We start from the raw sequence: 14357 nt of genomic DNA, 5'->3' as shown, positions 1-14357 counted from the left end.
CGACATGTACGTTTGTAGTGGTGTTGTCCGGTGTTGTCTGGTGTTTAGGTGCCAGCAGGACGAACTAAGTTGCTACCCAGACGCTAGAGTTGCAGGAAAAAAACCTCGGTCCAAAGTGGTGACTTGATTGGTGTGGCTAGGCGCGCTGCGAATGTAGGGCCGGGACAAGAGTCGGGCTATAGGCTTTGGCGTCCGGAGTATAAGGCTGGATCTGGACGGTCTCGGTGACTAGAATCATAATACGGTATGATAGGGCGCAGGAGATCTGAAGCATGGCAAAATGCGGGGGAGTGCTATCGGGGTTCCAAGAGCCGGGATCCGGAAGGGAGATCATCACGTTCCCGATGAGTTGGTTGGAGGTTGGAAAACGTGGTGTTTGCTCGGCGTAGGCGAGAGACGGTTCCAGATTGTTCATATTCAATTCACAACGGTCAAATCAGGTTAGTAGATGTAGTTACTGGCTAGACCTGCTTCGGTTCGAAATGCGCAGCTAATGCATCCCTGTGCTGACATTCCATAATTCCTGAAAAGGCGGAGCGATTGTGTGTTGTCACGAGATTGCTCTCTCACACCGTGTCGCTACGGGCACTCCACTTGCCTACAGTACGTTGGAGTATGTGCTTGCAAACATACTAGGCGGTGCATGTGTTCGCGGATAATCAAGGAAAGCCAGCGAGAAATTCGACTAGGTAGTCCTGATGAGACCGGGTCTGCGGGGATAGATGGTCTTCCGAAGCAATACTAGGCATCCATGATCCATGCTTGATTTATCTTGGTCCGTGGAATCTGCAGCAACGGCGGTGACATACTTCAGTGTGCGTGGGGACGAATACGGTGAGCGATCCAACGAGCCACTAGCAATTCAGGAGGCGACTTCGGTCAAATTTGGCCCGAATCTTTGCTCCCTATACCCTCATATCTAAGGATTCTCTTGCGTCGCCGATTGCGATGAGTAGTAGGTGCTGGTAACAGCATTCTTTCAGGCGTGCCAAAGTTGCATCTTCTTGATAGCAAGTAAGAATAGTCGCGTGTCGGATACTGGAGGAGATTGCTAAGCCGTCGGATTTAGGACGCGGCATATGGGGGTGCAGCTATCGGGTCATGCGGCTCGAGTTGTTGGTGCAGCGACTTCATCAAGCGCATCGGACAAGTAGCCCAGTCGGGACAACCTAGACGGGCGCTGTGGAGCATTGGTTTGTCTCAGTCGACCCCGCGTGAAGCCTTCAAACACAATGACGTGCAGATCTACGACATAGTCTGACAGGTCGCACGACGTCTGACGGGGAGGACAAAGAGAACCCCGCGGGTCGACGTGCTGCCACTTCAACGCCTCCACGACGTTGTAATTGTCACGATGGACGTATTGCTAGGCGTCGGCCGTCATCAGGGCGAATAGGCGTGGAGTTGGTCGTCGATTGGCTCGAAGAGGGGTGGGCGAGAAACAATGGCGTTCATTGATATGCGGGGTCCCCATGTGCCAAGCACCAACCCCAGTTTCTAAAAGGAGCTATTCGGTCAGTGCCTCGGTACATTCCAATGAATGCTCGCTCTTGGTAGCCCACAGTGCTTGGCGATGTGGCATGGCCTGTTGCACAGGGGCGGCTGAACATATAATGAGCGCGTCGTATCGCCTGGTCATCTTGCCCACAACGCCTTGTCCCTTCCCTTGCCCACGGTTGCCTACTCGACTTCTACTCAACCACCATGGCTCACCACGACCTCGAGAAGGAACAGCCAACGTTGCAGGAGGACATCCACGCTACCTCGGGTGCCTCGTCACAGGATGGCTACGAGTGTGAATTCAGCCCGCAGGAGCAACGGAAGATTATCCATCGTATCGATCGCCGTCTCGTCTTGACAGTGGGAGTGCTCTACTGCGTCAGCCTGATGGACCGTACCAACTTGAGCGCCGCCGCCATTGCTGGGTTCGTACATTTGCTGCCCCTTACTTAGGGCGCGACGCCGAATGCTAATGCACACCAGTATGACGAAAGAACTGCAGCTCAACAAATTGGAGGGTACCATTTCACACTACTCGATTATCACCATTGTCTTTTTTGCCACCTACATCGTCTTTCAGCCTCCTGCGACCGTCATCGTGCGTTATCTTGGACCCCGAAATTTCTTGTCCGTTATCGTGGTCGCGTGGGGCGCCGTTATGATTGGAATGGGTTTTGCCAAAAACTACGGAGCTCTCGCTGGGCTTAGAGTGGTTCTGGGTATACTGGAAGCCGGATTCTTCCCCAGCTGCGTCTATCTGCTGTCTACCTGGTGTAAGTTCGCCATGGTATCAGAACCCTTGTATAGGTACGCTGACACATTTGGCAGACACTCGATTTGATGTGGGAAAGCGATACTCGTGTTTCTATATTCTCGGAAGTTTGGCTTCGGCATGCGCCGGCATTCTGGCCTATGGCTTGATGCAGCTCAAAGGACGCCAAGGCTTGAATGGATGGCGGTGGATCTTCATTATCGAGGGAGCCTTGACTTGCTTCCTCGGTGTCCTGTCCTACTGGGCCCTTGTTGATTTCCCCGACAAAGCCCACAAGTCTTGGAAGTTCTTGAACGAGCGCGAAGCTGCTTTCATCATTAACCGCGTCGACCGGGACCGTGGAGATGCGAGGCCAGAGCCTTGGTCGTTTGCCAATTTCCTCCGTGGTGGTGCTGACATCAAGGTCTGGGGGTTTGCCTTGGTAAGCGTCTTGTTCCAAATCGCTCTCATTTTGCTGACCAAGTAAGATATTTTTCAACACAACGACTGTGACCTATGCTCTCGCATACTTCTTGCCCATTATTCTAACTGAAAATATGGGCTTTTCGATCGGCGCATCGCAATGCCTCGTCGCTCCGCCATATGCATTTGCCGCTATTGTCATGTACGCGACTGGTTGGGCCGGCGACAAATACCATCTCCGTGGTCCCGTCGTCATCTTCAACATGGTCCTGTGTCTGATCGGGCTTCCCATCATGGGTTTCCACAGCAATACGAACGTCAGATACTTTGGTGTCTTCCTCACGACTGCTGGAGCAAATAGCAACGTCCCAGCGACCATGTCATATCAGGCAAACAACATTCGAGGTCAATGGAAGCGCGCATTCTGCTCTGCCATCCTAGTTGGCATGGGTGGTGTTGGTGGTATCGCCGGAGGCTTAGTTTTCAGGTATGTTGAGATATGCTCACTTGATCCAGTACGGCGTGCTAATGTTGTTTAGGGCCCAAGACAAGCCCCACTATCGTCCAGGTCTGTATGCTTGCATTGCGTGCTGCCTTCTCACGCTTGTCATTGTCAGTCTCATTACTCTGAGGTCCTGGAGTTTGAACAAGCGAGCAGACCGTGGTGAGCTTGAGTTGGAATACAATGACGTGAGTCCCACAACGAATCGATTTTGCTGCAGAATGTTAACGAGTGTGCAGGACCGCGACCAGAAGGGTTTCAGGTATACTTATTAAACAAGTACTACACATGGGCGGGACTGTGGTCCTTTTGAAGCTTGAAGCTTGCTAGGCTACGCGTGATACCTCGGCTGAGAGCATAACGTTACCCACGTCGTCAAATAAATAATACAATTTATTCTTCCACATACCGTCTCTTGATATGATCGAACTTGCAACATTCAATCATCCTGGCTCTCCACCGCGTCTTCCACGACCTTTAGTGCATACGAGTTGGAAAAGTGAGACTGTAATCCATCAAGGCTTCACCTGGGAAACGGGCGTCTTTGATACATATTGTCAATATTCTACCGATTATTAATCTCAACATATGCTCGGTCGATCAGTAATCGTGTCTTTGATGCTCGGGCTACACACACCTTACTTTCGCATCACTCTTCGTACCGACATCGGGCATCAGATCGCGCCTTGCATTGGATCAGTAGCGTGCTATAATGGCTCTTCAATCCATCGAGGTTGATTTTAGTGCGGCTTGTTGCAGGAGAGACAGCAGAACCCCAAATCGAACTTTCAGTCTAGACAGCTGACCGTCTTCCAGGTAGCACCTCGAAGCTAAATCAAACACTGCTCTTTCTCACTACCACCAAGACCACTGCTGATAAATACCACAAGCACAGCTACATACGCCGCCGTAGTGGCAAAGACCTCTGCTATTTTTGCCTTGATACACAACGTGACGCTCGAAGCGAACCGCATTGTATACATGGCTATTAGGCATAGCCTCGCTTTCGGCTTTGAAAAGGTGCAGGCTCACGATTGCGCCTATGAGCAAGAATGCGGTTAGTGCTAGGTCAAGGGCTGCAATTATTCGAACGATGTGCGAGTTGTTATAGATCGTCGTATGATCTAACAGGTCCGTGGTCTTGCGCTTCTTGAACAACTAGCGGTTCTGTATAAAACGAGGTAGGTAATCTATCGATCTTTCAGTTCGACGTAGTAACTTATCCCTTGTCTAAATGTCCTCGATGTCAGCTTTCCATACGTGATTTTCTGTCCCTGTGTCCCGATCAATGTATATCACTGTTGGAAATGCATCACTAACTGCATGCCAAGTCGTGCCCACAAAAACCGTATAACAGTGAAGTTCAACTACAATCTAATGCTATAACACGCTTCACATCGCGTCCGTCAATCTGGGTATCTTACGCCCAATGCACAAAAACGCCACAGCTAATGCCAAGAGAAAAATCAAGAACGCAAACGAAGGAGTGGAGATGCGACGCCATTCAACCGAGACCGCACCATCGCTATGCAAGCAATCTAGGAAGCAAAGATGAACATAGAGCAAATCAAAAGGAATAAACCCGATAAACAGACTTAGACTAGGTGTGTATGAGTGTATGTGATGCAAATACGCTTGGCCGGAAGTTCTAGGCCAGACGCTGATACCGGCATGCAACGACATTTGGCCGGCTAGTAGGACTTATATTTCTGTATAATTGTCAATAAAAGTTCGAGATGCATGATGCGAGTGGTGGACTTACGTCTTCAATCTTACGCCTTGAGCCCTCATCAAGCGCATTACCAACGCCCAGTAATGCATTGCTCAATGCCTTTGTCGCACCAAGTGCAGGCCTTAGAATTACCGTGGGAGCATGTCTAGCAAGCGCCCGCGCCATCCCTACACCGCTGCCCTCCTCCATGACCTCTGCGGGAATGGCAATCACGGCATCACGCGCAGTAAGAAGATCACGCTCTAGGTGCCGGGCCGCAGAGCGCAAGCCAGCTCTTACCCCAATCGGCTGATTTGCGTAGTTCGATACAGCACGCGGTTCTTCGGTGTCAGAGGTTGGATCTTCGCCATCCCAATCGTTATGATGCTGGCGAGATGGGGAAGCGGCCTGTGGATTGATGAACACCTCTGCACCTTCAAGCAGGGTTTGGGTACCGATTGCTACTTTGGCGCCTAGACGTGCAACCTCTGATGTGGTGTTCTTGGCGAACGCGTAAACCCCCTTCTGTAAGCTGCGGACGATACGGCCATCCTTTTTATACTCGCGCATTGGCACAACGACAAGGTCACGGATGCCTGATCCCACATTGACCAGTGGACGGACAGCTGCGAGGCCGGAGAGTACACCTGGTAGTTGATTACGCTTGACATCAGGCATCCACACGTCGTTGAGCGTTTTTTGGAGTTTATCAAAGGACGTAATACCGTATACGATGGCGTGGCGGAGAACGATGTCGGAGCCGTCGAGGATGAGGAAGTTCATAAACTCGGTAGTGTGACCTGAACGAATACCACCGTAGTCGACACGCTTCGGCTTGTAGTCCAGCTTCATTGCCACTGCCTTCACTTCTAGACGCTGGATAAAGGGCTGTTCGGCTGCCGAAGCGGGTTCAGGTGCAGAATCGTCTTTGAACTCGAAGAAACGCGTGATGAAGTCCAGAGCATCTTGGTCGACATGTAGACGGAGAGGAAGTACAGTGACCTTCATCTAATTAGTACATCTTTTCATCATGTTTACTGCAAGAGCTTACCTTGATGACCAGTTCAGAAGCAGCCAAATCAGTCACTGGCTTGACCGTCACAAGTTCAAGATTAAGCATTGGCCGGCTAAGCTCGCGCGCACTCGGTGCGATCTGGCAGGTGACGAACTTTTTCCAAGTCGAACTAGGGACGTGATCGAAGACTTCGAGATCTTGCACTCGGACATCAATGGAGTTGATCGTCTCGCCGGAATTGGGAGGGAAGACAATGAGATCAACCGCAACACCCATGAGCGAAAACGCGATCTTCTTGTGCTTGCTGCGCTCCAGTTTGAGACGGCGCTTAGACTTTGTTGCACTTCGTGGACGAGCCGTAGCTCCCGTAGAATGAGTGGCCGTCGAGGTCGCGTAGCTACCAGTCTCACTAGCGAGGTCGTCAATGTCGTGATTGATACGGCGTGCGAGAGCGCCCTTTTCGTCCTTGACTGGAACACCAATCCACACGGAGTTGAACAGGAAGTCTTCTTCGATGAAGTCGTCGTCCTCATCTTCTTCGCGCACCTTCCGTCGCCGCTCCTCAGCACGCGCTTCAACGTCATCCACAGCCTTAGCGATGATACCTCGGGTGCGTGGCCAGTCATATCCATCGTAAAGGTTCCAGATGATGTTCACATCGCGTACCCGAACTTTCAGCGGTGCATCAGGAGCTTTGAATTCATTCGAGAGGTGATACTGGTTTTTGGTTGAGTCCCACTTCCGGGCTTTTCCTTTCTGATCCGAGTCTGAGTCTTTGAAGTAGTTGTCGCTGAAGTCGAAGTCTTGTATATCTGGAGCGATCTCATACTTTTCTTGGAAACTTTCCAGGAGAGCTCGCTCACCGCGCTGACGTGTGATCGGTGGCGTAGCCAAAGCACCGAGGTCATCCTCGCCGAGCAGGCTATCACCCATCTCTTCGTCGGTAGGAAGAGACTGAGAGTTATAAAAACTGCCAACAAACTCAAGATTTGTCGGTACATCGTCCTCAACAAGGTCAGCGTTGCTCATAAAATCCTCGTCCTCGTCCTCATTTCCATTCCCAACGTCTGCATGAGCAGCAAATGCGTCACCAGTGAAAGATTCCATCATCTCTTGTAGCGGGACGACGGTTCGATATTTCTCTGCCGTAGAAGGAGGCATGGGTGGCTGGAGGCCGTTCAGTATCGCGATGAGTGTCTGCGTAGAGTCTGCGCACGATTCAATAACGAACAACTCGTTCTTGAACTCTACATCAACCAGCTGTGGCTGGTCCTTTCCTTCCCCTGCAATGTTCACATACACTTTGGCAGCTGAGATTGAACTCAACGATACAAACCCGGACTCGCCGAGTTCGTGCAGATGGCGATTTGAGATTATTGGGCTAGCTGGCGAGTCTGTTCCACGCTCCTCTTCAAGACGAGCTATGTTGTCGATAGCGTGCATGGAGGCTTTACGGAGCTCTACTGTGATCGAGTAGTCATTTTTCGCTTGCCGACCCGCAATATGTGCTTCTGTGAGAACGAAAAGGCCTTTAGATGAGATTTTTCGCGGGTTCAGACCAATGGCGCAACTTCTGAGGAGAACATCAATCTGCAGTGCTTTCGCAGCAGCTGTCGACGGAGAGCTCGCTTGCGACGATTGTCTACTAAGGGTCTTAGGGGATGCTGCTCCGGTTATAGTCGCGACGCTTGATGCGATACCCAAAGCAATGTCGTCAGCTGTGCTATCGTCCGATATGCCAAGCGCTGCCATAACGGTCGAAACTCGATATTCGGCACAAACATTGAAGAACTTAATCTTCACCATGGGCTCCATCTCATCTCCGACCATCCTAACCATGATAGCGGGCAGCTGATCTTGCGGTCGCAGCCTCACAACTTCGTGAATGAGGACCTCGTCATCTCTGGACACAGTTGCTTTGCCAATTTCTACGGCCAACAAAGCAGGAACACCAACGTGTGCCACCGAAGCGTCCAGGAGAGATATGGAGATGTCGCCGAGCTTTTCGTTGACGGCTACACCTGCGTCAAACTTCTTCACTGTTGCGAGTGTGAGTAAGCCAGGGCGGTCGTCATCAGGGAGGTATTTCGTGACCTTGGCAAGCCGTGCCAACTCTGCCCCAAGAGCTTCGAAGGTTTTCATTTGCTGCAGATCAGACACCCGAATACCCACTTCACTAACTTCAAGCCGAAGAACGGATCCCTTCCTTCGCTGACGTAGTAGTGTGTCTATCAAGATATCGTCATTGTTCTCATATGGATCTTTCGACGGTGTGATCATGGAGATAAGACGTGCTAGATCAATCTCTTGAGGCGCAAAAAGGAAGTTGACAGTGGTGCCCCTGACCTCAATCAATAGCGGAGCGCCTAATTGGGAATCCTCTACAAAAGGCCCCGATAGCTGGATTTCTGAGACCTTCAGGCGGACATTGCTATCTCGAACCGCGATGCGAACCGAAGTGGTCTGCAGTTGTACCGCACACGACCTACCCTTAAGAGTAAAAGATACCTCACCGAGTTGGACCTGTATCTTTGGTACGCTAGAGGACACTGTAGGCGCCTCTGCAGGGAGTGGCAGATGGTCTCCGAAATGTACGCCGCGAGGTCTAGGTCGGCTAGGAGACAAGACTGGACTATGTATCGTGTTGGTTGAGCTCATGGAGCTACTGAGTTCTAGCACCCCACTAAATCCGCCAAATGAACTGAGCGCATCGTCGAGCTTTTGTATGTTGAACATGATTTTGATGGGACGGGTGACCACCGTGATACGCTTGTCCTTGGCTTGTTCAAAGTCGATCTCGACATCGTTGCTCATCTGCTCTGGAAGACAACTAATGGATCGTCTGGATCTAGGTCTCGAATTGTGAAAGGAGATGATATCTTGATCGAGAGAAGAAAGGACGAGTGTACCGATCTGGAGCTTCGCTCGCGAATCTTGCGTGCGACTTTGACTGCTGATTAGAATCGTCGAGAGATTTAATCTAAGTATAGCGTCTGAAGGATTTGGATCGAGCATCCTATTGGTAATCTGTCTGTTGGGCAATGAATCGGCCATAACGGTATCCAACCAAGTTAAGCTAAAGAGCTTAGCAGAAAGTTCGACACTACTAATGACATTTTTTGAGGTGTCATCTGCCTTTGTGCCCTTCTCTGGAGGCTCTGTTTCACTAGTCAGAGCCTTTACAACTCGACTGAACATTCCGCACATGATCCGACCCGTCGAAATATCCACATGACCCACTACTGAGCCAACTTCGATGCTGATGGAAGGCACATGATTCTTTTTGGGCTGCTCCGCTAGCTGTTCGACTTGGATAGCTCTAGGATTTGGCCGTCCTCGTGCGGATGCTTCCAACGACGGCTTTCGACGATGAGATGATGAATGTGCATAGTTAGAGAACGAACCGGGCATCTCGGCAAATATGGAGTCTTCACCAAGATTCGGTGGCTTGAAGTCCATTCCGGAAGATTCTGTGGGAGGCTCTGTTGCCTGAGTGCTGTTCTGCACCTGATCCAGGCCCAATGGAAACCAGACAGTGACTTCGTCGATGGTAAGGAGAACCTTCGCTTGCTTCTGATTAACTGTAGCGTTGACGGTTGGCGTCTCAGCTGGAATTATCTGTGGGGAGGAGGCCAGACTTTGACGACTGTTTGGACGCGGAGTGTCGCAACCATCCTCAACTTCCGGAAGTGGGGCCAGAATACTACCAGAGATCATGTCATCGGGTATCGATCCAGACCTATCCGAAGCCGTATCTCGACTTGATGTAGGGGATGCATCCCAACCTCCGGGAACATGACGCTGATGAGTTGAATCCGTCTGTGCAGCACTCACCGCACTCATGTACATGCTTTCAGCATCGTCATGTGTGAATATCTGAGATTCTGCTAGGTCCTCTTCCGGTGATGGCGACGATGCAGGGGGATGAGGGGCGCTACTGACAAGACTTTGCTGGTCGTCCGCAACGTTCTGGCGTGCGGTGATGAGATTGTCAGTAGACGGCTGAAATGGTTCCGAGACCCTTGACTGAGATGGTGAATTAGTGGCACTAGGTGGACGAAATGATCGACCAAGAGCAGAGACTGTAGGCAGAGTAGAGATTGAAGCTTCGCTCGTGGGTGCCGAGGGTGCCTCCTGAAGACTAAAGTCTACCCCATCTAGACCCCAAGTATGCATTTCTTCTGTCGGCGCTTGCATGTCCGGTGCATCATCAAATCGGAAATCGAGCATGCTGTTCTGCATTGCATAGTCGAGCAGCCCCTCGTCTTCATAAAGAATACTGCTCCCTCCTAGGTCACGAATAGGTAATGATTGAAGCGACTGAGAGGGTGAGTCTCTCTCAGAGTCCTCATGCAGGCCGTCGTCAGATGTAGCGTCCGCGAAGCGATCCTCATCTACGGTGTGCGCAGACAATGCCAACCGAGGAGGCTGCTCGGGGGAAGATGTCGCCATCGACAAAGTTGTTTCTTCACGAAGACTTGCGACCGATGCTTGTGCAGATGAAGTGCTCGGTACAGATACGCTGGCAGATTCCACATCTTCCTGTGGGACTGATTCTCCCTCCCGCGTAGACTGCGTGGATATGTGACTCGCCGACGGTTCACTCGGTGCTCGACTGGTCATTACTTCGGATCGAGTAGTTGCTGGAGATGATGGTTGCGAGATCCTCGACATGGACACAAAGTTTTCTACATCTGATACCAGCCGGGCGCAGATGCGTTCTACGCGCATTCTGCGCTTCCCCAATCTTGGATCAGAGTCTGGCGGAGATGTCGAAGGTCCAATATCAACGGGTGCATCTCGAGATGTTGAAGAATCAACCGCGATACGTTCGATATGGACGTTTATAGAAACAGGCGAGCTTTGGCTTTGCTTTAGTGAATTGGTGGTGTCCAGTGGGGACTGGTCCTCCACTTCAACATCGATGTTATTAACGACAATACTAAGCCGATCAAGCGCGGTATTGAGAATGTTCCTCAAGTAGAGTGGAAGCGCTAGAGGCGCTCCCATGCCCGCGGAACCCTCCTCATCTCCATCGTCACTTGATGTGGTTGACTCGTGCATATACGCCGATTGTGATTCCAGCTCTTGCTCTAGCTCTCGTATTTCCTCGGCAGGTTCCTCTCGTATGAACGACTTTGCCAGCTCGTCGACGGTCGGCACATGCTCGTCCTCATCCGAGGAAGCATCACTCAAATCATCACGAGTATGCAAAGAGGGCGATGGCTCGTGAGGCGGTGAGGGGCGCGACCGAGGCAGCACTTGGTTGACTTGTGGCGATGCATTTGCTTCCGCGTCGTCTACTAGCCTAGCTTGTACTTGTATGCCATCTACCTCTATTGATATCTGCGGTACACCGAAATCGAGGACGAAGGTGACTCGGAGTAGCGAGGCTCGGGCTTTGGAAAGGTGTATCTCGGGAGGTAGCTTGAGATGCAGCAGTGCTACGAGTTTCTAAAGAAGCAAATCAACATTATTGTTTCCCTCCGACGCCTGTCCAGACGTACCTTTACATGTAGGCCAACATCTCGAACCTCAAGTGTGGTCCGCTTCCCCACGTCAACGCTCACAAAGTCGGCAGGGTCCTTGTCAAGGATATCGATATGTCGTAGTCCGTAGAGTAGCAGCTTCTTGCCGATAGAACTAGAAAGTCCCGAGAAAAACGCCATGGTAGTGGAGTAGTTGGCGGTTAGGTTGGGCGGTTTGTGGACCGTGGGCAAGTCGAGCGCCTACCGGTGCAGCGAAAATAGCTCCATAAGTGACGAGGTGCTCAGGGCAGTAGTCTGGCAACCGTTGCGGAGTGCAAAGCGTCTGACTCCTTGGACACAGATGGTAGCGAACCAAATGCGGTGCTTCGTTCGTGTGGATGCCGCGGCTCAGTGAGTGGAGAATCAAGAAGCGGGAAGCGTTTGCGATGCAAGTTAGTGAGGTTTTGTGGCGAGGAGTGACTCGTCGACGTATAGGAAATGGTCACGGGGGAAGAATAGGGTACATAGGGCAGTGCGTTTAGGTGCTTTCGGAGGCAGATGATGCGTGACGCGATGGCAGTAGGCGGCCGTGCAGCCTCCACTCGAGGGCAAGGATGCGGCCCCGCGCAACGCTAAGCAATCGATAAGCGCGTGATAACGCATGGAGACGTGACGAGAAGAGGCGTACAAGCAGTCTTTTTTTTTTAGGAAATCTGCTGCGAAAGGAATAAGGTAAGTGGTGTCAAAGACTGCTAGACTAGACCTCTCCGCGAGACTGACTTGTCAAGGTCGTTGGGGTGGTGCCGCATTTGGAAAGGGCGACGAGCGCATTACGTCAGCACCGACTAGTTCTCTTGAGGAAGGAAGTTGCGGCAGGCACCGATATCAACCTTTCCTACTTCAACTGTATTAGATCTAAATTTCTCGTTAGATTACCTCTCTCTTTCGCTCCACTCAAATCCTCAACATGGCGGCACAGAAAGCTCCCAACGATGATGACTGGGAGCAAGCTGAGGGTGTTCCAAGTCTAAGCGACCCGTTCATCCAAAAGTATCTTCAAGGCAGAGATGCGCTCGTGCAGCAAGAGAAGAGACAGCGAAGTGGTCCGTCTAACAGCATCCAACTCTCAATAGAATCACCGCAATGGTCTGACAGCCTTCAGACTATCTCTTCCGGCAAAATCTCTCGCCAATGGCTCAAGAAGCGTGTGCTATAGTCTCCCAAATACGCTTTGAAGAACAGCAAACCCTATGGACAAAGGAGTATGAGGACAGCCTACTCACCGAACATGTCGACGTGTTTCCTGGCATGATGTTCTCGTTAGCCAAGGAGCGTATGGAAAAGAGCAAGCTTTGGAAGATTGTCAAAAAGATGCCGAAAGGAGCACTACTGCACTGCCATTTGGAGGCAATGGTCGATCTCGATTGGGCGCTTGAGGAAGCATTCAACACTGAAGGGGTCTGTGTCAGGGCAGACGGGCCAATCACCAGCGAGCAAGCACGGCGAAAGACTGGCTTCTCCTTCACCTACTCAAAGACCGCGAATGACACCTCCTCAATCTGGAGTGACGCTTATGCTGCCAATACACCGATACCAATCAACACAGCCGCAGACGCATTCCCAGACGGAGGAAAGAAAAGCTTCGTAGAATGGGTCCGCTCCCGCGTCACAATAACAGCCTCAGAACACCTCTCCCACCACGAAGGACCCAACGAAGCCTGGCGCAAATTCATATCTTGCTTTCCCATACTCGGCTCACTGATCTACTACGAGCCCATCTACCGCAAATTCATCCGCAAGTTGTGCAAGCAGTTGCTTGATGACGGGGTGAACTACGTTGACATGCGATCAGCTTTCTACACACCCTATAGAAGTCAGGGTAAGGCGGACTGGGACGAGGATTGGTTCAATATGCTAGAGCATATGACGGATGAGATTGAGAAGTTCAAGAAGACCGAGGAGGGTAAGGACTTTTGGGGAGCGAGGATGATTTGGACGACGGTCCGACAGTTTGGCAAGAAGGAGGTCATTGAGAGTATGTTATCATTCATATTTCCACCCGTCTACAGACAATTGCTAAGTCATGAAAGGCATGAAAAAATGCATCGAGATGAAACTCGAATTCCCCGAAATCATCGCCGGCTACGACCTCGTCGGACAAGAAGACCTTGGCCGCCCGCTCGCCGACCTCGCCCCAGAACTCTTCTGGTTCCGCAAAAAGTGCGCTGAAGAAGGCGTCGATATCCCCTTCTTCTTCCACGCAGGCGAAACCCTCGGCGACGGCGACTCGACTGACGAGAACCTCTTTGACGCCATAATCCTCGGCACGAGAAGAATCGGTCATGGGTTCAGCTTGTACAAGCATCCGCTGCTCATTGATATGGTCAAGGAGAAACGCATTCTGATAGAGAGTTGTCCGGTCAGTAACGAGGTATTGAGACTTTGCGGCAGTATCATGAGCCACCCTCTCCCGGCACTGCTCGCCCGTGGCGTCCCATGCTCGCTGTGTAACGATGACCCCACGATTCTCGGACAAGGCGTATCCGGCATGTCGCACGATTTCTGGCAAGCGCTGCAGGGCTGGGAGAATCTCGGACTCGAAGGATTAGGGTCACTGGCAGAGAATAGTGTGAGATGGGCTAGTCTTGACGACTACAACGCGAAAGAGTGGACGCAGGATATCAAGGACGGCATGTTTGGGAAAGGCATCCGAGCACAGAGGTTGAAGGAGTGGGTGAGCAAATGGGAGAGGTTTTGTGCTTGGATTGTCGAGGAATTTGGCGTAGATGAGAATCTCGATCCTGAGGAGTGAGTGCTTTAAAGGAAGTTACTTTCGTCAAGCATGTACTTTGAAATGTGGAGATAAAGAGTACTAGGATTCAACTCCAAGATAAAGAATATATCAAATTCCGTTACCATTACCCATTATAAAACGCCAGACCTAGTTCTACCACCATAACTCAACTCGTACATAATATGCGCACATT

At 51.1% G+C, this 14357-nt stretch overlaps 4 protein-coding genes across 4 annotated transcripts; 2 read left to right on the top strand and 2 right to left on the bottom strand.

Annotated features, from left to right (window-relative positions):
- Window positions 1-1547: 1547 nt before the first annotated feature.
- Window positions 1548-3581, top strand: K460DRAFT_413093 (MFS general substrate transporter). The gene is made up of 6 exons (XM_040937583.1): window positions 1548-1925; window positions 1984-2273; window positions 2329-2693; window positions 2740-3161; window positions 3214-3364; window positions 3416-3581. Exons 1-6 carry the CDS (start codon window positions 1705-1707, stop codon window positions 3449-3451), a joined length of 1485 nt encoding a protein of 494 aa, XP_040794111.1. The 5' UTR covers window positions 1548-1704; the 3' UTR covers window positions 3452-3581.
- A 950-nt stretch (window positions 3582-4531) lies between these two features.
- K460DRAFT_36952 (uncharacterized protein) lies at window positions 4532-5136 on the bottom strand. Its single transcript, XM_040933976.1, has 2 exons — window positions 4939-5136; window positions 4532-4885 (listed from the first exon to the last, which is right to left on the bottom strand). Exon 2 carries the CDS (start codon window positions 4857-4859, stop codon window positions 4569-4571), a length of 291 nt encoding a protein of 96 aa, XP_040794110.1. The 5' UTR covers window positions 4860-4885; window positions 4939-5136; the 3' UTR covers window positions 4532-4568.
- Window positions 4868-11571, bottom strand: K460DRAFT_373533 (uncharacterized protein; the record flags this gene model as incomplete). The annotated part of the gene is made up of 4 exons (XM_040934595.1): window positions 4868-4885; window positions 4939-5889; window positions 5939-11356; window positions 11410-11571. 4 exons carry the CDS (start codon window positions 11569-11571, stop codon window positions 4868-4870), a joined length of 6549 nt encoding a protein of 2182 aa, XP_040794109.1.
- Window positions 11572-12531: 960 nt separating this feature from the next.
- K460DRAFT_362297 (Metallo-dependent hydrolase) lies at window positions 12532-14351 on the top strand. Its single transcript, XM_040932620.1, has 2 exons — window positions 12532-13405; window positions 13461-14351. Exons 1-2 carry the CDS (start codon window positions 12562-12564, stop codon window positions 14180-14182), a joined length of 1566 nt encoding a protein of 521 aa, XP_040794108.1. The 5' UTR covers window positions 12532-12561; the 3' UTR covers window positions 14183-14351.
- Window positions 14352-14357: the final 6 nt, after the last annotated feature.

The sequence above is a fragment of the Cucurbitaria berberidis genome, assembly GCF_010015615.1.
Source record: "Cucurbitaria berberidis CBS 394.84 unplaced genomic scaffold K460scaffold_1, whole genome shotgun sequence".
Taxonomy (NCBI): domain Eukaryota; kingdom Fungi; phylum Ascomycota; class Dothideomycetes; order Pleosporales; family Cucurbitariaceae; genus Cucurbitaria; species Cucurbitaria berberidis.
Note: the sequence above shows the minus strand (reverse complement) of the source record. Positions and strands in the feature narration are given on the sequence as shown.